Here is a 21959-nt window from a genome sequence, read left to right as displayed (position 1 = left end):
AGCAGACAGGGTGACTATACTTGCAAAGGTCATACTGTTCATGCTAAGGTATTTATGTGAGCAAATGTATAATGTTGCACAGAATCTTGGGAACTCTCTAAGTTCATAATTTTGCATTTTTCCCTATCTTATTTAGGCAAGCAGCAACTATGCCTCCTGCCCCTCATCCCCTTTGCCCCTCTGCCCAAACCATTGAAATGCAGATCAGGGTACTACCAACCTATGAATAAAAAAGAAATGATCCCCCAGGCACCCAAGAAAAGCCAAGCATATTTGCAAATTTTTTTTTGTTTCCAAGCAGAATTCAAGTGGACCCTCCTCCCAGTGGGTACTTCCACATAAAGTCCTTGTCATATGCCTGACTGGTGGGCCCTTCACTACTCTGGGGGCTGCTTGGGAAAGAGCTCAGTGTTTTCATTGCCTCAGTCACTATCATTACTTACAGCGTTATCATCCAAATCTATCTATTGCTAATTCTATTCTCCCTGTAAGTAGGCATTGAAAGACATACTCTTAATTTTGTAGCATCCTGTTCTTTATTCCAAAAGAGTTCTTTGAAACAAAATATTACGACTCAGAACAAAACAAAACAAAAATGCTGATGTTATTGAGGAGATGAAAGTCTAAGATTGAAAGAAGTAGGTATTAAAGAAATATGCTACCAAAAAGAAAGAAACACGTTACAGTATTGACATTTTTACATGGGCAGTATACAATCTTACAGTCTTTTCTTTTGCCAAATTATTGGCAGGAAATACTGATGCTGTAATTTTTAATTTTTTATAAAAAATTTTCTTAATTTTTTATAAAACTTTTTACACTGAGAGTTATTAAAATAGCCTCCCTTTTGGTATAGTATTTCACTTACAAATTAGAACTTTGCTTTATGTTATTTTCTTGAGTGTAAAAAATAATATACATCAGTTTTCTTCCAAGTTGGAGGTGGGAGCTCATGCCCAATGAAAGGAATTTACAGGAATCCTTATTGGAAGTTGAACAGTCATTTTGCTTTATAAGAAAAGTCTGGCAAAGTTTGTCATACAATCTACTTTGCTGTAAACCCAAGATTTAATTCCTTTTTACTTTCCGTTTAAAGACTTGGAATGTATCATTGTTTGAGTTTCTGTCATTTCACGCGAGTTTTCTTCAGGGGCTGACCTCACAGCGCTGGAAATTGATACACTGACCTGACGCTTCAACATCTTCATAACCTTTCTCTTATATCCTTTACATGCAAAGAAATATATAAAAGGGTCCATGCAGCAATTGAAGTTCATCAGACATACTGTAAAGTGCAGGGAGATCTGGAATGAATGTCTTTGGCTGCATTCCAGGAGACCAGGAAAATGAAGCTTCTTAATCATGTGTTGAATAATTGCAACATGGTAAGGTGTGAAACAGAGAACAAACACAACAATTATAAAAATAATTGTGTTGAGAGCCTTTTTGTTTACACCAGATTTCTCAGTTAGTGGGTTTTGTTTGGCAGTTTTAAAGAGTTTGCAACAGATTTGAGAGTAGCAGATGAGAATGATCAGGAGAGGAAGCACATATCCTATGAAACATGCACCAAGCAGCATCCAGGGAAGAGATTTTGTTTCTTCGAAGTTTGGATATTCCATGCATGTAGTCCTTTCTTCCTCCTGCTTTGACATAGGTTTTATGAGTAGCGGGAGTGTTTGAGCAAATACTAGAATCCAGACACATATGCAAATGCATTTTGCATGTTCAATTCTTTTCATCTTGTTGTACCGCAGAGGGTGCACCACAGCAAAGAACCGGTCAATGCTCAAGCAGGTCATGAAGTTCACACCTGCGTATGTATTGATGTAAAACACCAGCGCAGTTATCCTGCACAGGGCATCGCCGATTCTCCAGTCAAAGCCCAGGGCGTAGTAGGCTATCCGTGTAGGCAGAGCAGTGGTGAAAAGTATATCAGAAATCACCAGGTTTGTTGAATATAGGGTAGTAGAGTTGATTTTTTTCCTGTTTTGAATAATGACAACCAAGGCTAGCACATTTCCTATAAGCCCAATTACGAAGACAATGCTGTAATGCAGAGGCATTAGTATCCGGGCTGTGCTGTGGTGTGCATAGAGATCACAGTCGTTGCCCGGAGAAGCTGCAGAGACTGTCGTAAAATTGTTGTCCAGTTTTGTATCCATCATTGGTGTTCACAGTCTCTAGGAAGAACCAAGGAGAGTACTTTTAATTAAAACCATATTTAACTAAAAGCAATATAAACGCCTTTTATAGATCTAACTTTCAAAATTTTAAGATTTATATAATTTTTAAAAATCTATGATGTGTTGCACAGTAAAGGAAACCATCAACAAAACCTTAGAAAGGCTCCCTAGTGAATGGGAGAAGATATTTGCAAATGATACATCCAATAAGGGGTTAGTATCCAAAATATATAAGGAACTTATTTGACTCAAAACAAAAATAATCTGATTAAAAATGAGCAGAGGACCTGAATAAACATTTTTCCAAAGAAGACCTACAAATGGCCAACAGACACATGAAAAGATGCTCGACCTCACTAATCATCAGGGAAATGCAAATCAAAACCACAGTGAGGTATCATCTCCCACCAGTCGGAATGGCTAGAATCAAAAACACAAGAAATAACAAGTGTCGATGAGGACGCAGAGCAGAGGGAACCCTTGTGCACTGTTGTGGGAATGCAGACTGGTGCAGCCACTGTGGAAAACAGTATGGAGGTTTCTCAAAAAGTTAAAAATAGAATTACCATATGATCCAGTAATTCCACTAATGGGTATTTACCCAAAGAAGATGAAAACATGAATTCAAAAAGATATATGTGCCCCTGTGTTTATTTTAGCATTTACAATAGCCAAGATATGGAAGCAACCCAAGTGTCTACTGATAGGTGAATAGATACTACTCTCACACGCATATGCACACTCATGCAGGAATATTACTCAGCCTTAAAAAAGAATGAGATCTTGCCATTTGCAACAACATGGGTGGATCTAGAGGGCATTATGCTAAGTGAAAGAAGTCGAGAGAAGGATGAATACCATATGATTTCTCTTATATGTGGAGTCTAAAAAGCAAGAGAAACAAAAAAGTCAGAAACAGAACCATAAATACAGAGAACAAACTGGTAGTTACCAGAGGAGAAGTAGGCGGGGGAGTATAGTGAAATAGATAAAGGGGATTATTAAGAAGTACCCCCCAAAAAAGAAAGAAAAATCTGTGATATGTAATATGTTTACGTATACAGTAACAAGAACAAAGAATCAGATTTATGTTTTTACTCACAATTTGGTGATTTTGGCAAAGCCCTGGCAAAGGAAACAAAACCATCTAAATAGAGCAAATATATTTTTGTGACAAGAGGGGGTGCACTAACTCTTTAGGCAGAAATTTCCCCCTTTTTTTCTGAATCACTGGTTAAGAACAAAATCGTGTGCAGCACCCCACATTTCAGACGGGAGTAAAACTTTGCTTTTAAATTGAATTTCAGTTTCAGACTTTTTTTTTTTTTTTTTGTCCAAATGCGTATCACTGCCAGGAAATGAAATCAGTCACACGTTTATTTAGTGAAATATGAATTTACCACAGTGATCTGATTTGTGTTAACCTAAAAAGTATGAGAAACAAGCTAAGGCCTTGTTAGGAACTGAAAGTTAGGTTTTCTTTTAAAAAAGAAGAAGATGGTAACCACGACAACCACGACAAAAAACGACGAAAAAGAAAGAAAAAAACTTAAGCTGTTTCGGGGAAAAGGTTAAGATTAATTCTGAGCTAGATCATTCCCCAAGTACTCCACTGACTGATGCGTGCAGTGTACATTCCTACATTTCGCATGCTAGTAAGCATTACACACGTGGTGTCTTGTGTTCTGCCTTATCCACTTAACATGTTCATGGATCAGTGTAATCTATGTATTTGTCATATGTAGATCTCATGTAGACATTGGATATTTCTACAGTATTCCAGTGTGTTAATGCATAATTTGCTTAGCTACTCCCTTGATGAATATTTGGATTATTTCCAGTTCTTTTCTTGTGATAAATAATGTTAAGATGAAATTTCAAGTCCTACGTTGAAAAGTGGAAAACTACAATAAAACTCCTTACATGGGGCTGAGCTTTGGATAAAACTTAGGGAGAGCAGAACAATAACTTCTGTGAAGTTATTTTTAGAAGAAAAATGACATTCCGATAGGACTGTCTCTGCGCACAGATCTCATCTGAAAGTCACCAAAATTAAGGGAAGATTTCAGTATATCTAGTGATGATGGTTTACATTAAAAGAAAAAGACTCTATCCCTAGACATGTCAAAGCACTGACTACTCCTCTAACTGCTAACTTAGTTCTAACAGTCTTTTTTTTTTTTTTTTTTTTTTTTTAAAGATTTTATTTATTTATCTGACAGAGAGAGACACAGCGAGAGAGGGAACACAAGCAGGGGGAGTGGGAGAGGGAGAAGCAGGCTCCCCGCAGAGCAGGGAGCCCGATGCGGGACTCGATCCCAGGACCCTGGGATCATGACCCGAGCCGAAGGCAGTCGCTTAACCGACTGAGCCACCCAGGCGCCCCTAGTTCTAACAGTCTTAAACAGTGAAACTGACAGGCAGTGGGGGTTATCAGGGGATGATGTTACAATGTTACAGGTATGCACTACATACAGTGTTGATAGGTTAAATTGTTAAAATATGGGAATACGACCTAAAGCAAAAGGGAACAGAAATGGAAGTGGTACTTTCTGTTAAACAAGAAAAGATAGGAAAGGAGATTATGAGAAAGAAATTTAAATATATTGAACCCACCTATTAAAAGAAACTAGCTTTCAGTTTGAATTTGTAAAAAAAAAATCCAGCTGTATGCTGCTTAGAAGAGACACAGCCCAGAAAGTGACTCAGAAAGGCTGAAAATAAAGGCATGGGAACACGTATCCATCAAATCCCAACCCATGGCAAGCCAGAGTAGCAATGCTAACATCAGAAAACAACAGACTTCAAGGCAAATTCAGTCTCAATAGAGATGAAGAGGGTCATGACAGAAGTAAAAGAGAACAGTTCACGAAGAACATAAAAATCATGGATTATGCATGTAACAGCAAAATTTAAAGGAAAAATTGGCAAATCCACAATCATAATGGGAGATTTTAGCACATCTTTATTAGAATATGCCAGATAAAAAAGAGATGAGAGACTTAGAAGATTTACCCAATGTGACTTTGCAGAATTTGTGCTGAAGGGACATGAGCATTTTTGCAAATTTGACTTTGTACGAGGTCATCAGAGGACCTCAGAACTTTTGGAAAACTGTTAACTTAGCAGCTGATATGACGGTGCCTATAGGGCAACTAAATTAGAAATCAACAATAAAAAGATAAAGGATACATTTGGAATCTAAAAAAAATATGCTTCTAAGAGACTCATGGGTTAAGAAATCACAGTGGGAATTTTGAAGTAGTTAGAACAAAATGACAAAAATACTCTATGCCAAACTATGAGATGCAGCTGAAGTGTTAATCTCAGACGCAGAGCCCTGAATGTATTTATTTTATTCGCACGTTTTTATTTGAGTATAGTTAACACATGTTACATGAGTTTCAGGTGCACAGCATAGTGACTCAACAACTCTATATGCTTGTGAAAGCATGTATTTTTTTAAAAAGACTGAAAATAGATAAACATACAGTTCAGGAAGCTAGAAGAGAATTGTTTACCTAAGGAAGATAGAAGAAAATGATAAAGGTAATTGTAGAAATTAATAAGATCGAAAACAAAACAAAAACCCAATAAATATGGACTTTCTTTTTGTGCAGAAAAAAAATAGAGTGATTCTTGAAATCATGGGAATTGCAATTGTGGAATGAAAGTAGAAAAACCTTTATCCACTTAGTTGAGAAAGGCTTCATGTGAGAAGTAACTTTTCAAGAACTGAGACTAGACACAGAGAGGTGAATATGCCAGGCAGGGGTTATAACTTAGGAACAGGTAGCAAGAACTTCTTTTATTTTTGTACTTTCTGTGAGAATTTTTTTTCTGAAAAAACTCAGCATGTTTATTTTATTTTGAGGAGTATTTCTCGGCAGATTCGGGAAATGCTTTTAAAATACATACTGGGGTAGAAATTCTCCATATGAGTAAATATTATTGTAGAGATTAGGAAAGTTACATTAATGTAGGACTCAGAGAAGAATGTTCCATTGCTTGCCATATTGTAAACGTGCATCCAACTTCTTCCTGAATGAAGTACGGCATCCAGGAGAGCCAGAAATGGCAGGGCTTGCAGAACATTTGATTTCAAGAATATTTAACAGCGCTAATTATAAAGGTGAAAATTTGCAAACAAATCAAATGTCCATCATCGTGGGACTGGTTACGTATCTCATGGTATAGCCATACAGTGGAGTACTCTGCAGTCACTGGAAACGGCAGTGTGGAAGCCTATTTCTTGACAGGGAATAATGTTAAGTAAGGAAAGCAGATTCCACAACGTACCACTTTGGCGGGGAAGGAGAAGCAATTATAGGTACACACGCATCTGTACGGATATGTATGCCAAAACACAGTTTTGTACAAGTCATTTTTGAGTTTTATCCATATACTTTAAAATTTTTAATACTGAACATGAATTGACTATGAAATGAGGAAATTGGTAAATAAATTAATCTGAGAAGAAAATTTTTTTAGTTAAGTTCGTCTTGCAAAAACCTTGTCTTCTGATACACATTTCAAAGGTAGTCCTTCAGTGCTCTTTACTCAGATTGGTGTGTTCATTGTTATTACGTGCCTACCTTTAAGTCCTATCTGGAAGAACACTCACAGCGACCCAGTGGGCTAAGTACTGCTGTCCCCTATCTATTTGCCATGTGAGGAAACTGAGTGGCATGGAGGTTAAAAGGTCAGGCTGGATCCTTCTCCCTGGTGATCTGGCTTCAGGTCTCCTTACTCTGTCCAGTCCTTGGTAGGGGCAGCTCATAACTGCCCTTAAAGAACTGAGAGTTTGTGGTCTCGAAGTGGTGTAGGCTTTAAGAATCCTTACCTGTAAATAAACAGCCTGGGATCAGTGTGGCCCAGCCACTCCAGAGCAGCGAATGGTTCTTCCTAATGACAGTGGAGTTCCTATTTCCAGGACAGCATCGAACCCCCAGGAGAAGACTCTTGAGGGGCCTCCTACTGCCCACCCTCGTCCTGAGTCAGTCAGAGAAAGACACCTGCATGATGTGGACATGTAAATGGGATGGCTCAGAAGTGATCTTTGGAAAAGATGAATCAAGGCCGTCTTGAAATCTGGTCATTTGGATGTTTGGTAACCTCTTGAAAGTTGATTTTGTTAGTCAGCGACACTAGCTACCTTAGTTCTTGATTATATCTATCCTATGCTATCAATGCCATAGTTTTAGTCAATTTTATCTTTTCTAAATTGAGAGAAAAATCCTTTCATGTACTTGACCGTTGTTATCCCATTCTTGTATGAATTGATCCCCGTTTGTTATCATCTTCCCTTGGAGATACATTTTATACCTTCCTTTAGTCATTTGAGGATTCAAGATTACTTTCCTGAACCTTGACTTACTCCATTCTTTTATTCAGCAAAAATTGTTTTTAGTGTTTTCATATGCTAGGTCCTGGAAATACCGAGATGATATCTTTCAGTATGGGAGGGCCTCAAACTAAAGGATGAATGTATGATGTTGGGAACATGCTGTTGTCTGATGAAGCATTACCTCACCGTTCTTCAAAGGGTTCCTCGTCACACATACCAGACTTCTGGTATGCTCTTTGGATTACAGTACTCCTTATCAACCTTTGGATTGCAAATTGCTCTTTTAATCATTTTTTTTCAGGTATAACTAACTTCCATCTTCCCTTCTTCCTTTTCTTCCTTTATTTATTTTTGAATACATTTTAAGTATATTACTTTTTAAAAAAAAATAAGTTCATCTTTTTTTTTTTTTTTTTAAGTAAGCTCTACACCCAGCGTGGAGCTTGAACTCATGACCCCGAGATCAAGAGTCAAATGCTCTACCAACTGAGCCAACCGAGCGCCCCTTAAGTATCTTATCTTTATCATCATTAGACAACAGCTTCTGACATGTTACTAGTATAGATATACTGCGCTGTACTTGGAAGTACTATGTCTTGTCATTTTACTGCCTAGAGAAAAGCACAAAGGAGTGTTTGTTTTGAATCTTTTTTCCTTGGAATACTTATATCTGTAATAATTATAATTTCCTCATAATGCTTTCTAGTGGAAAGGTATGTGTGGTTGCTAAACTCTCCTTAAGGCCCCACACTGTGATGTGAATGAGGATGGAAACCTTTGCCCTGAGGGCACAGTTAGTAACTGGGCTGCTTAAAATGTGGGGCTGTATTCAGGTCTCGCCTGAGGAGCCCGCTTCCCTCCTCAAAGTGAGGTAACTACGGCCACCCTGGCAGCCATTTGTGCCAGTTCTGTTGCCATGTTTGTGGTGAAGCAGAGGGGGTCTGTCCCAGTTTTGTCTCTGCCGTGCAATATTGTTAACTCTGCTACTATTCTAGCATATGTAAAACAGCAAGCTCTTCCGCAGCAAAATACCCTCCACTGTATTTTTACTTGTTTTCGGTAGTGGGTCTGTGTGTGTCTAGAGTTGATTTCATTGCTACTAGAGTAGCTAACGTTTTTTAAGACATTATCATCTCGTTTTTGCATAACCGGACATGTTGACATGAGCTGACAAGATCTTTCTAGCTACAGAAAGGAAGAAAATAAGAGGCTCCCCCCAAAACTCATCTATTAGTACTTAAGAAAATTGTCTGAGCTCTAATGTAATTTGTCCTATGGAAATATTTACCCTGGTACCAACTTGCCTGGATAATTATTTTCTTAGCTTTTATTTGTGGCAGAAACAGAATCAAACCACTGTATTCAAAGATTTAGTATGAACTAGAGTACTGGCTTTTAGTTTTTGCCTTAAGATTCCTGAAATGTCACCTTTAGCCCTAATAATTTATTCACTTAATAACCCATCAACAACCTTAAATGAAAAAGAGCTAAATTTTTAGTAATTTTGTTTAAATTCAGGCCTTAGCAATGAATTGAATGGTTCAAGTCATGTGAAATGATAAGCAACAGGAGGTGACTTCTCTGTAAGGCCAAGTCTGCTCGAGACCATGTTTACGCATCAAGATGATCTGACTCAGAGCTCCCACAGTGACATACACCAAAGAGGAAGTTCCAGGACCATGCTTTCAAAACAACCAGAAGAGGCACAAGAATGTGGACCCATAGATATGGATTTTATTTGTATATTGTTAAATGATGAGTGTTGATTGATCTGATTCTCTGATTTCTCTTGATACACTGTCCTTTGGCTATTTTGTTGAGGAGAGGTAAGGTTGAGGGAAAGTTTCTGGAGTGGGGGGAAAATGAAATTTTTGAGACAGGAGAATACAGGCAAAAGCTTGGGTTCTGTGGAACAACAAGGATTCGGTCTATGGAGGAACTAGATAAGTGCAGATGGATCAGGATCACAGGCCAAGGCTGTTTAACAGTGCCCTTGAGAATAAACAGACCCCCCCCCCCCCCCCCCCGGAAGAAAGAAATCTTTGCTTCTTCCTCTGGTTACCTAGTTTTATGAGCACTTGTCAGTCAGTTACTTGCAAAAGCCTTCTTGTTCTTGACTGAGCAAATGGGGACATCTGAGTATGGTCCAGCGTCACACATGTCATGGTCTTGCAATCAACCAGTGATTTTTTTTTCCCACCTTCTTTTTAGTTGACTAAACAACCATCACCTGAGGGGTGGTGTGGGCCATTTGCCTGTCAAGTAGGCAGGTGGGAAACATTAATTCCTGCTTGTGGGACAGAAACCCAAGGCACAGACAGGCTGCGACCAGCCTCTTGTCACTTCATTGGCAAAGTCAGATGGTCTGTTCCGGTAAGCTGCTGCTCGGCTGCTCATAATAGTATGCGCCCCAGTTAACTTAGTGAAATAAATCATCCTGCACTATCAGGTGATTTTTTTTTTTTTTCCAACCAGCTTTGAGTCCTATTTTGATAGCTGTGACTGTGGTCAGGATTCATTTTTGGAAGGATCTAGGGAACATCTTCCCAGAAGGTGACGTGCTGGCAGCCGCCTGCACTTTCCCGGGATAGAGCCCCACACGTGCCGGAGTGTCTGTGTTCGGAGCCGAGCTGTCTGTGCTCAGTCTGTGTGAGGGGACCTCCCTACCCTGCCTCCTGGGGAGCTCGCTTTTTCCGGCTCGTGCATGTGTGACCCTGCCGCTGGCCCCATGGCCGAGGCTGGTTCTGACCACCTCTCGGTAGGTCTGCAGAGGGTCAGCTACAGGACAGGGCGCGGAGAACTTCTTGAAGACAGCAAACAACGGTGTTCGCCAGTCTGTAGTTGCTCTTTGTGTGTCTGAGGTGTCCTCGCCTGATGGGCACTAAAGAAGAGCACTTCACCTTCCGTCAACATGTATGTTGGAATCGATGGGAAAGGGGCCTGACGTTCAAATTAGTGGATTAAACACCCACTTGCACATTTGGGGTTTCACATAGTCCAGCTATTTTTCTTTCACCTTTCATTGATTTTCTTTGTGTGGCTTTTGGCAGCTTTAGTACTGACTAGGATGGTGTGAAAGTTACCAAACATGAAGACAAAGGAGGTGGTAATACAAAGGACTAGGGTTATACGACCTAATGTTTGGAAACTAAGAAAAAAGAATCCCACTGTAATACTCATTTCAGTGTGAGGAAGACAAATACCGTGTTTCCATGTGGCTTGATTTGACCTATAAGTAGGATAACTGGGTAATATAAAAAGATTTTATAGTGAAGATCTGAGTCTGCAGAACCTTTATCCTCTTGAGTTCAAAATGTTTCTAGAAATCGTATGTGCCTTTTCTCCTTAAAGTTCAAGGGAGTTTCAGGTTTTGTTGTTTGTCTCTTATCTCATGGAAATTAGTCAGAAACACTGAAAATCCTTATCTTGTGGATAAACAGAATTCCAGAGATTAGGTCATTTGCTTGGAGCCTTCCCTCGGTCTAGGTACTAAGTTAGGAGTCACAGAGGTGTCCAGGACTCTGCACCCTCCTCACCCACCACCTCCCATCAGTGGTTCCCGTGCCTCCTGACTCTCCTGCACTCGACCTCTCCTCTGCACCGTGTGTCTGTCTGTCCATCTGCCTGTCCTTCTACCACTCCTGCTAACCGCTGCCTACCTTCAGGCCACCCTTGCTGCTCCCTGGAGCTACGGCTTCAGCTTTCACAATGCCTTTCAAGTGCGGCCCATTGAACCCCGGTCAGTCAGGACACATGATTTCCGTTTGACTGGGCACTGCCTCCCTGGCCATTTTCTCCCTCTGATGCCCTGGCTCCAGCCTTATGGAATTATTTCCAGTTTTTTGATGTCCTGTGTTTTCTCACAGCTCTGTGCCTTTCTGGCACTTTTCCTTCTTTGTCCTATATCCTCAGCTCCTACTTTCCTTCAAGACTTAGTTCAAACTCAGCTGTTCTGGAAGCTTCCCTGATTTTATCCTCTCCTGCTTCCTTGTCACCGCCCCCAAGAAAGACAGCGTGGAGTGTCCTTGTGAGGGCGCTGTGCTCTGTACCAGCATCAGTATGGTTGAGTTTCTTTTTCTGTTTCCCACTAGCCGGTGAAGTACCGTGAGTGGGAACTTTGTTAATTTTGTGTATCTCCAGCTGACCCATGACTGAGGCACAATAACTACCCATTAAAGAACAGCAAAGCCCCAGCTTTCTTGATCCTTCCTTAGTCAGAGGTTCTTTATCAGAGTTCTTGATTAGTAATAGTAACCAGTATCATTAAGCCCAGACGGTCTTCCAGGCAACTGTTCTCGGCACTACGTATATTCACTCACTGAATCATCACAGAACTTCCACAAACCCATATCCAGTGGTGAAACGGAGAACCAGAGCACTTACATGACGTGCCTAAAGACACAGCTGTTAAGTGTCAGGATTCAAGTCCTGGCAGATTGGCTCCAGAAATCACTTTCAGTGTGATGTGTTTTATCCCTAGCTCCTGTTTCCAACACGATCTGATGTTATTGGTAGAAAACAGGTAAAAATAGGAAGACTTTAACATGTACCAACTCATCCTGTCTGAACTAGAGAGGAGAGCTGGGGAGATGGAACTAGGGAGGGGAAGAGGGAAATGTGTTGATTTAAATGAAGGCATTCATTAATTTACTTGTAACATATTTTAAAGCAAGTAAAGGTTTTACAAATGAATTTAGATTTTACTATTTTTAACAATATTTCCGTAAAACGTTTTGGACTGAAAGAAGATGGTGAATACATAGAATAGCTTTTACTTTTTTTAATCTTTTCTTTTTTAAAGATTTTAGTTATTTATTTATTTAGAGAGAGAGAGAGCGAGCACGAGCCAGGGGGAGGGGCAGAGGGATAAGCAGACTCCCGCATGCAAACCGATACCAGGACCCTAGCATCATGATCTGAGTCGAAGGCAGACTCTTAACTGACTGAGCCACCCAGGCGCCCCCTAGGATAGCTTTTATGCTGTTAATTTATTTTTATACTACTTTTTAGGTATTTGTAGACTTTTTTTAAAGCTTTTATTTGAGAAAGAGAGAGAGCAAGAAAGAGCGAGAGAGAGAGAGAGCGAGAGAGAGCACAAGCCAGAGGGAGGAACAGACCCCTGAGCTGAGCAGGGAGCCCGATGTGGGGCTCAATCCCAGGAACCCAGGATCATGACCTGAGCTGAAGGCCGATGCTTAACCGACTGAGCCACCCAAGTGCCCCGTATTTGTAGAAATTTAACAAAATATTTTTATTCTTCTTTTTGAGCTTTCAAAACACCACAAAGATCTTTGTTAACTCTACAGTTTTCAGATGCTTTTCACATGCATTATCTCATCTGACATTGAAGCACTGTGCTTTACAGACTTCTTGCAAAGCTGAGGAATTATATGGGCTGGAGAGGCTTACACACCCTCAGCACCCTCCATACTCGTGGCCTTGAACGCTGCAGCAGGCCCTTACCCACGGTAGGGAGAGAAGCATTATTTGTAAACTCCTCTGCAGGATGGCAAGCTCTCTCTTTTAAATGCACACTTTTTAAGGATGATGGCTTTCTCTTCCACAACATCTTATCCCATAGAGTGTTTCAGAACCATCCTACAGTAGATATCTAGTAAATGCCTGTGGATTACCGAAGTGAAGGAAAGTCATATAGTGATCTGAGGTAGTACTTATTCCAGTAAATGACTGGCCATCTTACTAATAAGCTCTTGGAAGCCAGTTGAAGGTAATTTATAAGAGGCATTACCACCACGGCCACCGCCCCCACCCCATGATAGCTGGTGAGCCAGTGAGTGAGGAGGCTTTGTTCAGCAGTGTGCTCTTTACAGTGTCATGTCCCAAACATACGACTAAGTCCCAGAGAGAAAGCATGCACTGAAATATTAGCAGATGCAGAGTCCAGACGGCAAGCACAGTGAGATGTTTACCCTCCAGAGACTCAGTCTTTATGTAAAATAGTCTGTAAAGATCTGCAAATAAGTTTAAGAAAAATAATTCTCACCAAATGATAGGGCAAGGAAACTTTGCCTACTGCCTACTGGATTCATCCTTTGGTGGTTTAACAGGTAGAGGGAGGGGTGAATAATGATAGCAGTTTTCTAGCACTTACTATATGACAGCCAAGGTGACAAGGACTTGGCTGTATTATTACTCCCCGTTTTACAAATGAAGCAGATGAAGTCAGAGACTGCCCAAGGCCACACAGCTTAGAAATAATCCAGCCCAGGTTCAAGCCTGACTCCAGAGCCTAGGCTCCGAACCACCGCACTGTACTGTACTTGGAACGATACCCCCCAGGACCCCCAGACACGCCTTCCTTTAAAGGAAGTCTCCTCACAGCTTATCTTGTCAAGAATGTCTATTACTTCCATTCCCAACCTGGACATAAATATTGCAAATCACTGCATGGACTTCATTGTTTTGTGACATTTTTTTAGGCACATGGAAATTCTTACATGTTTAGCTTTAGTGATCATTAAATAAATATAAAGCAAGCAACGGATTCATTTTCACTTATCTCATTAACAGTTTATAGTTAGAATTAAAATATTCAGGCTGGCTGAGAAGCGGTAAAGCCCAGACTGTCACTACTGGGAGGGTAAATTGCTAAAATGTTTTTGTAAACCAAAAAACATCAATTTATATATAAAGCTTTAAAAACATTTATACCCTTTGCCCGAGGAATTCTGGTACTGGGATTCTATCCGGAGAAATACTAGAAAGTATAGAAGTATAGAAAAGGGGGCGCCTGGGTGGCTCAGATGGTTAAGCGTCTGCCTTCAGCTCAGGTCATGATCCCAGTGTCCTGGGATTGAGCCCCGCATCGGGCTCCCTGCTCAGCGGGGAGCCTGCTTCTCCCTCTCCCTCTGCCTCTCTCCCTGCTCATGCTCTCTCTCTCTCTCTCTGTATCTCTGTGTCTCAAATGAATAAATAAAATCTTTAAAAAAAAAAAAAAAAAGAAGAAGTATAGAAAAGACCTTTATGTACATAGATACATGGTCAAATAGTAGAATGTAATGACCCTTTTATTTTCAGTTGTGCTGAATAATTTGTATACACATGCATTTAAGTGTAGGAATACTCCATTTTAAAATAACTTTGTTCCTTTCCCTTCGTTCTAAAGTATCCTGAAATATTGGCATTATTTACTGATTTTTACTGGATACTGTTTTTTGCAATAGTGAGGCTCACACAGAAGTACAAAGTAAACCCTATTTTTTGGCATAGATTTCCAGCATGATCCATTGTTTTCAGCCACCTCAATATTAGCTAATTAGACCTGCCAGTCATCAGAGAGTCTAAACTATGTTAATGATACAATTTTTTGTTAGAAATGTTTATAGTTGCTGTTGAGTAGATTCTATTCCTTTACTTTATACTTTAATTAGGCTTCTAAAGTTTTACAAAAGGCTTGGTTAGAAGAACAAAATATGTAGTACTTACCTCTCTGACTTGTTGAGTCCTCCAGCAGTAGCAGTTAGTATTTGCCCAACTGAAATAGGTTACTTTGGCATGTTAAGAGAGATTATGCAGGCGTCCTTTTATGGGGCTGGCTGTTTTTTTCTGTCACCCTGTGACTGAGCATAGTAATGATCAGTTAACCTCATGTACGCGTGTGCACTTTTTTTTTTTTAAGTGGGAAGTGAAATTTTTCTGTTAGTGATTTTTTTTTTGAATAGTTATCCAAAAACCCCTTGGTAATATCTGTGGAACTTCATAAATTTTTTAATAAAAATTTAAGTATTAAAAAATTTTTTTGAGAGGAAGACTAAAGCAGTAAACCTTAACCAGGAAAAAAAAAAAAACGAATGACAATTACTAATGATTTTGTATCCATATTCTACGTAAAAGTATGAGCTTTTAAAATGTTTTAAAGAAAAAAAAAGTCAACTGTGATAATTCTGTCTACCTGGAAACCTGATGCAGAGAGTAGTTTACTCATTCTATATCTTAACAGCTTATGAGAAAGAAGCAAAGGTTTCTGTGGTGACTGGGAGAGTGATGTTCTTTTCCATTGTACAGGGAATAGTCAGTGTTTTCAGGCAGGAGGCCAACTGACAGAATCTGTGACTGCAGGGACGTGAATGACAGGGGAAGAGTTGGAGGGGACATCTTACAGCTGAAAACCCAGCGTCTGTGCATAGAATGGAGACCTATGCTCTTCACCTTATGGTTCTGGTTGGCTCGGTTTAAACCCAACTATGTAACAGGGCTATCAAAATGCAACTTATATGTAGGCTAAGTGAATAGAAGTATACCGGTCAGAACGAGAGAGGCGATAGTTACACTTAACCCAGGACTGATCTGGCCATTCCCAGTCAGCTCTGGGTGCTGCATTTTACGAAGGGTATAGATGACCAGTGTGACCGGGCTGGTGAGGGGTGTGGTTCCCAGGTGTTAGGAGAAATGAATGAATAAACTGAGAATGTTTAGGCTTGGCAGAGATGTGATCATCATCCTTGTGCATTTGAAAGCCGTCTCATAGAAGAGGGTTTAGTTGCGATATTGATCTTCCAGACTCCAGAGAATAGAAAGAAGGCCAGTATGAGGAAGTTACCGGAGATAGCTTTCAAATCAAAATATGAAGGTAGCTCCCAAAAGTTAGGATCATAAAAAAAATGGAATAGGCTATTTCTTATTTAGGTGCCTACATAAACTGGTTGACTATTTTGAGGGATGATACTGAGCGAATTGAATCATTTTGGTAGGAATTTGTAACTCTGACTTCAGACCTTCCACTCCAGGATCTGTCAAAATGGCCAGAGGGGCTTCAGCCCATCAGTGGTATCATTCCCTCTAGAAGGGCACTTGGTTCTTCTCAGCTCTGAAAGGCTGAAGATCTGTAAAGGAACACTGTCAGAAGAGCAACAACACCCAATTCTTGGGGCCTCCTCCTCACTGTCTATAAAATAAAGGTATTTAAGTAAATGATCGCCATGGTATTTCCTGGTGCAAAAATTCTCAGGGGGAGATAAAGAGATTTTATGATTTGCTGGATAAATATGATAAAATATTCTAGAATCAGTTTATTTAAAACTTAGATTGAAGAATACTTGAAGAAGATACTGCCAAGAGGCGTCTCAGTTTGTTGAAAGACACCCTCATGGTGTGTTTTGGCTTTTAATTTTTGAAATAGTTTTTATTAAGTAAAACATTGTTGTATAATGAAGAACTCACTTAGTTAAAGTGAATGTTCTAGCAAACTGGATCTACCTCCTATTTGGTATTAGAGTGGTCTAGTATGTAAGGAAAAGGCGATGGGGTGATTGTCCTGTGAGATGCTGTGGGGCATAGAGTGCGATCATCGCATAAGCCCACAAACCTTATTTTTCTTGTCTTTGAAAGTTACCAGGATTTCTGTTGTTGTACTGTAAAAGTGCAGTCAATGTCCTTTTCTGTAGAAGAGATAAGATGGACATTTGTGACCTGAACTGAGTGTTTTCTAGTATTTTATCCTATCAAGTACAGTTGTAAGTATATAGTAGATACTCAGTAAATATTAGTGACATTAGTTGAAGGAAGGAAGGAGTTATAACCTGTTTTCCTTTTTTCTGTACTTCAGCTTCATATGTTTAAGCCAGACAGGGCTTCCAGAAGTCACAGTATGAAAAGGGTCAGACTGAATTATTGTTGACAGTATAGAGAACAGATGTAGTATCATAAAATAAGGAAAAGAGAAAAACTGGTCAGTGACTAATAACATGATATTTTGTGAAGTCTGTGTGTATAGAAATAGCAACGGAAATTTCTACAAAACAACCTGTATGTTCATGGTCTGAAATGTGTGCTTTTGTATTATGGGTATATGTGGTCTAGTACTTAGTCATCGTTTAAAACTATATAGTGATGAATAACTTCTAAGGAATTTTTAAACTTCTTTTATTGGTATGTAAGACATGAACTGTGGTCATTAAAATTCCTATCAGTATTTTCTTAGTTTACAATGAAATGTAACCTCAAACAGGAACATGGCCTCAGATTCTCTATTGTAACATCACCCTTTACACGCCCAGGAGTGACCAACTTGTACTTCTTGATGGAAAGAATACACAGCTACACTGTGTTGCTACGTGTAAACAGAAGAACTTCTATAAATTAAGTACCTCAAAGAACATGTTCTGTGGTGAGATCTCTCAAGTGCAACCAAAATAGAGTTTTCTTATTATTACCAAGAGACCAGCAGGCCACATTTTGAGTAGGTATATGAAACTGTATGTTTTAATCCCATTAAAGATAATAAAGCAAGACGCATTTTTAAACAAAAGGCAAATTCTGTGGAGTTTGGCATTTTAAAGAGAAATTCATTTATTCAGCAAATATTTTTTAAGCAACTCTTCTGTGCCAGGCATGGTTTTAGAGAGCGGTGATAAAGCAGCAAACAAAACCAACAGAAATCCCAGGCTCCGTAGAGTTTCCCTCCAGTCAGAGAAACAGGTGATAAGTAAGCCATGTGGTAGATTAGGAGGTTATAGGTGCTGTGGGGAAAGGAACTAGAGAATTCAGAGTGGGGATGGGTCAGTGAGGTAGGGTAGGGGCTGCACTTAGGAATGAAGCGGCCAAGGAGGGCTTCTCCGAGAAGGAGCTACGTGAGTAAAGACCAGAAGGGTGCACATGTCTCTGGGAAGGTGGCCAGGAGATGCACGTGCCCTGAGGCACCACATGCCTGCTGGGGCTGCTTCAGTGTGGAGGGAGCAGCCAGAGGGAGTGGCGGGGAGGCCACGTAGTAGAAGACCAAGTTCAGGGTCCAGGATGCAGGGCCTTTTAGGTCTTTGTAAAGACTTTGGCTTTTACTCTTGGGTGGGGATTCGATGGAGGATTTTAAGCCCAGGAGTGACCAACTTGTACTTCTTAATGGAAAGAACACACAGCTACTTAATCAACTTTGTTTGAGTTTCGGTAAGTTGAAATGGAACTAAACAGTTCTTTTGTGTAGTATTTAGAATGGCAGTTTATTTTTTTATTTAAATTCAATTAATTAACGTATAGTGTATTATTAGTTTCAGAGGTAGAGTTCAGTGATTCGTCAGTTGCATGTAACACCCAGTGCTCATTACATCATGTGCCCTCCTTAATGTCCATCACCCAGTTACCCCATCCCTCCACCCCCCTCCCCTCCAGTAACCCTCAGTTTCCTATGATTAAGAGTCTCTTATGGTTTCTCTCCCTCTCTGATTTCATCTTGTTTTATTTTTCCCTCTCTTCCCCTATGCTCCTCTGTTGTGTTTCTTAAATCCTACATATGAATGAAATGACATGAATCTTCCTGTGATTGACTTATTTTATTTAGCATAATACCTCTAGTTCCATCCATGCCGTTGCAAATGGCAAGATTTCATTTTTTGATGGCTGAGTAATATTCCAGTGTGTGTGTGTGTGTGTGTGTGTGTGCGTACGTACACACACCACATCTTCTTTATCCATATAATGGCAGTTTAAATAACTCTCTGTTCATTAAAATTGCTTTGTCAGTTTTTTACAATCAAACATTGAGAGTAAATTATGTGTAAGGATTTACATAGGTATCAGGGGATGCAATGCCAAGTAAAATATGGTGCTTTCTGATAGAATAATCTATTGGGAGACTTTTTAAAAAAGATTTATTTATTTATTTGAGAGAGAGCTGGGGGAGGGCCAGAGGGAAAGAATCTCAAACAGACTCCCCGCTGAGCACGGAGCCCTACGTAGGGCTCGATCTCACCACCCATGAGATCATGACCTGAGCCAAAATCACAGGTTGTGTCAACTGACTGAGCCACCCAGACACTCCTCTAATGGGAGACTTTTAAAAACCTTATAGTTAGGGGGCGCCTGGGTGGCTCAGTCGTTAAGCGTCTGCCTTCGGCTCAGGTCATGATCCCAGGGTCCTGGGATCGAGCCCCGCATCGGGCTCCCTGCTCCGCGGGAAGCCTGCTTCTCCCTCTCCCACTCCCCTTGCTTGTGTTCCCTCTCTCGCTGTGTCTCTCTCTGTCAAATAAATAAATAAAATCTTTAAAAAAAAAAAAACAAACTTATAGTTAGTTAAAATGTGACCATAAAAATAAGCTCAAAATGGATTAGACCTATATGTGAGACCTGAAACTATAAAACTCCTAGAAGAAGACATAGGCAGTAATCTCTTTGACATTGGCTATAGAAACATTTTTCTAGATATGTCTCTTCAGGCAAGGGAAACAAAAGCAAAAATAAACTATTGGGACTACACCAAAATAAAGAACTTTTGCACAGTGAAAGAACCATCAACAAAGCAACAAGGCAGCCTACTGAATGGGAGAAGATATTGCAAATGATTTATCTGATAAAGGGTTAATATCCAAAAAACATAAAGAACTTCTATATCACAACACCAAAAAACCCTCAAATAATTTGATTAAAAAAATGGACAGAGGATCTGAACAGACATTTTTCCAAAGAAGACATACAGATAGCCAAAGACACATGAAAAGATGCTCAGTTGTCAGGGACTTGCAAATCAAAACCACAGTGAGATATCATCTTACATCTGTCAGAATGACTACAATAAAAAAGATAAGAAATAACAAGTGTTGGCAAGGATGTGAAAAAAAAAAAAAATCCTTGTGCACTGTTGGTGGGAATGCAAATTGGTGCAGCCACTGTGGAAAACAGTATGGAGGTTCCCTAAAAAATTAGAAATAGAATTACTATGCTCCATTAATTCCACTGCTGGGTACTTACCCAAAGAAAATGAAAATACTAATTCAAAAATAGAAATGCACCCCTTATGTTTATTGCAGCAGTATTTGTAATAGCAAAGATATGGAAGCAACCCAAGTGTCTATTGATAGATGAATGGATAAAGATGTTGCATACACACACACACATACACACAGGAATATTAGCCATGAAAAAAGAATGAATTCTTACCATTTGCAATGACATGGATGGACCTAGAGGGGAAAATGCTAAGTGAAATAAATCAGAGAAAGACAAATACCATATGATTTTAGTCATATGCAAAATTAAAGAAACGAAACAAACGAACAAAGAAAACAAAAGACCAATGAAAAATGAGATTCTCATTCTTTTTTTACTTCTAAAAGCATATTTAATCAGCTATTATGAAATAGATAATGCTTGCAACCTGTACATGGTATTTTCCAACATCTAACTGAACATAATAAAAAAGTTAAAAATTAAAAAAAAATAAAATAAATTACCAACATCATCTTTCAAAAATGAAGATTAAATAAGGCTATTTTAAGTGGGAAAAAAAAAGAAATGACTTTCAGATAATTGATGGACAGATGTTGGAAAAAGAGACTCTTAAATACAGAGAACAAACAAGTAGGTTGCCATAGGGGAGATGGGTGTAGGGATGGGTGAAATAGGTAAGAGGATTAAGAGTACATTTATTGTGTGTGAAGGTAGAGATAAAAATGGAAGGACCAATTGAATATCTATTTAAAGAGTATTTAGAGCACCAGATTGCCTCCTTGCCTCAGATCAGTAGATGGCTGCCATGTCTGTTCTCACCCCAGCAGAAGTCTGGGGTTTAATTCTGTGGAGAGGTCTCTGGACTGCAGGATACTAGGCACAACCCTAATCTCTAACCCCTGACCCTAACCCTAATACCACCCCTAACCATAAGCCTTTGGAGAGGTCTCCAAACTGCAGGATACCAGGCACACACCCTAACCACTAACCCTAACCCTAACCACCCCGTAGAGCTGAGAAAGTGACTTCCAGAACAAACCATAAGAAAAACCGAGAAGCAACCTAGTTATCCTGGAGAAGCACCAAAACAGTTGAGAATTGGTAGTATATCTGAAAATGGGTGTGAAGGTAGACATGAAAACAGAGGACCAATTGAATATCTATTTAAAGAGTATGTAGAGCCCCAGATCCTTTCCTTGCCTCAACTGGTGGATGGATACCATGTCTATTCTTACCCCAGCAGAAGTATGGGGGTTTTATTCTCTGGAGAGGTCTCTGAACTGCAGGATACCAGGCACATCCCCTAACCCCAAACCCTGTCCCTAATGCTATCCCTAATACTAACACTAATTCTGATCCTCTGGAGAGGTCTCTGAACTGTACGATACCAAGCATATACCTTAATCCTAACTCTAACCCTAACCCTAGAAAAAACAAGAGTACATTTATTGTGATGCGCACTGAGTATCAATGTACAGAAGTGTTGAATCAATATATTGTACACCTGAAACTAATATAACACTATATGTTAATACTACTTCAATTAAAAATAAATAACAAAAGGGGCGCCTGGGTGGCTCAGTTGGTTAAGTGTCTGCCTTCAGCTCAGGTCATGATCTCAGGGTTCTGGGATCAAGTCCCACATCGGGCTGTCTGCTCAGAGGGGAGCCTGCTTCTCCTTCTCCCTCTGCTTGCTGCTCTGCCAACTTGTACTTTCTCTATCAAATAAATGAATAAAATCTTTTAAAAAA

The 21959-nt window shown here is 39.7% G+C and overlaps 2 protein-coding genes across 4 annotated transcripts in view; one reads left to right on the top strand and one right to left on the bottom strand.

Annotated features, from left to right (window-relative positions):
* The window catches only part of UBAC2 (UBA domain containing 2), a 176589-nt gene that overhangs the window by 87327 nt on the left and 67303 nt on the right, over positions 1–21959 (top strand). The window lies entirely within an intron of this gene.
* Positions 527–15121, bottom strand: GPR183 (G protein-coupled receptor 183). Of its 3 annotated transcripts, none has more exons than XM_036122620.2 (3): positions 14980–15121; positions 7030–7201; positions 527–2183 (listed from the first exon to the last, which is right to left on the bottom strand). In XM_036122620.2, the coding sequence occupies exon 3, from the start codon at positions 2166–2168 to the stop codon at positions 1080–1082; it is 1089 nt and encodes a 362-aa protein (XP_035978513.1). In that variant the 5' UTR covers positions 2169–2183; positions 7030–7201; positions 14980–15121; the 3' UTR covers positions 527–1079. The 3 variants fall into 3 exon arrangements, with proteins under 3 accessions (XP_035978513.1, XP_077926262.1, XP_035978576.1); XM_078070136.1 differs by lacking the exon at positions 7030–7201 and adding an exon at positions 6782–7029; XM_036122683.2 differs by lacking the exon at positions 7030–7201.

The sequence above is a fragment of the Halichoerus grypus genome, chromosome 4, assembly GCF_964656455.1.
Source record: "Halichoerus grypus chromosome 4, mHalGry1.hap1.1, whole genome shotgun sequence".
NCBI classification, from domain to species: domain Eukaryota; kingdom Metazoa; phylum Chordata; class Mammalia; order Carnivora; family Phocidae; genus Halichoerus; species Halichoerus grypus.
Note: the sequence above shows the minus strand (reverse complement) of the source record. Positions and strands in the feature narration are given on the sequence as shown.

Excerpts from the sequence above, each read along its gene's own strand:
- GPR183 (XM_036122620.2), bottom strand. The coding sequence starts at position 2,168 with ATGATGGATACAAAACTGGACAACAATTTTACGACAGTCTCTGCAGCT.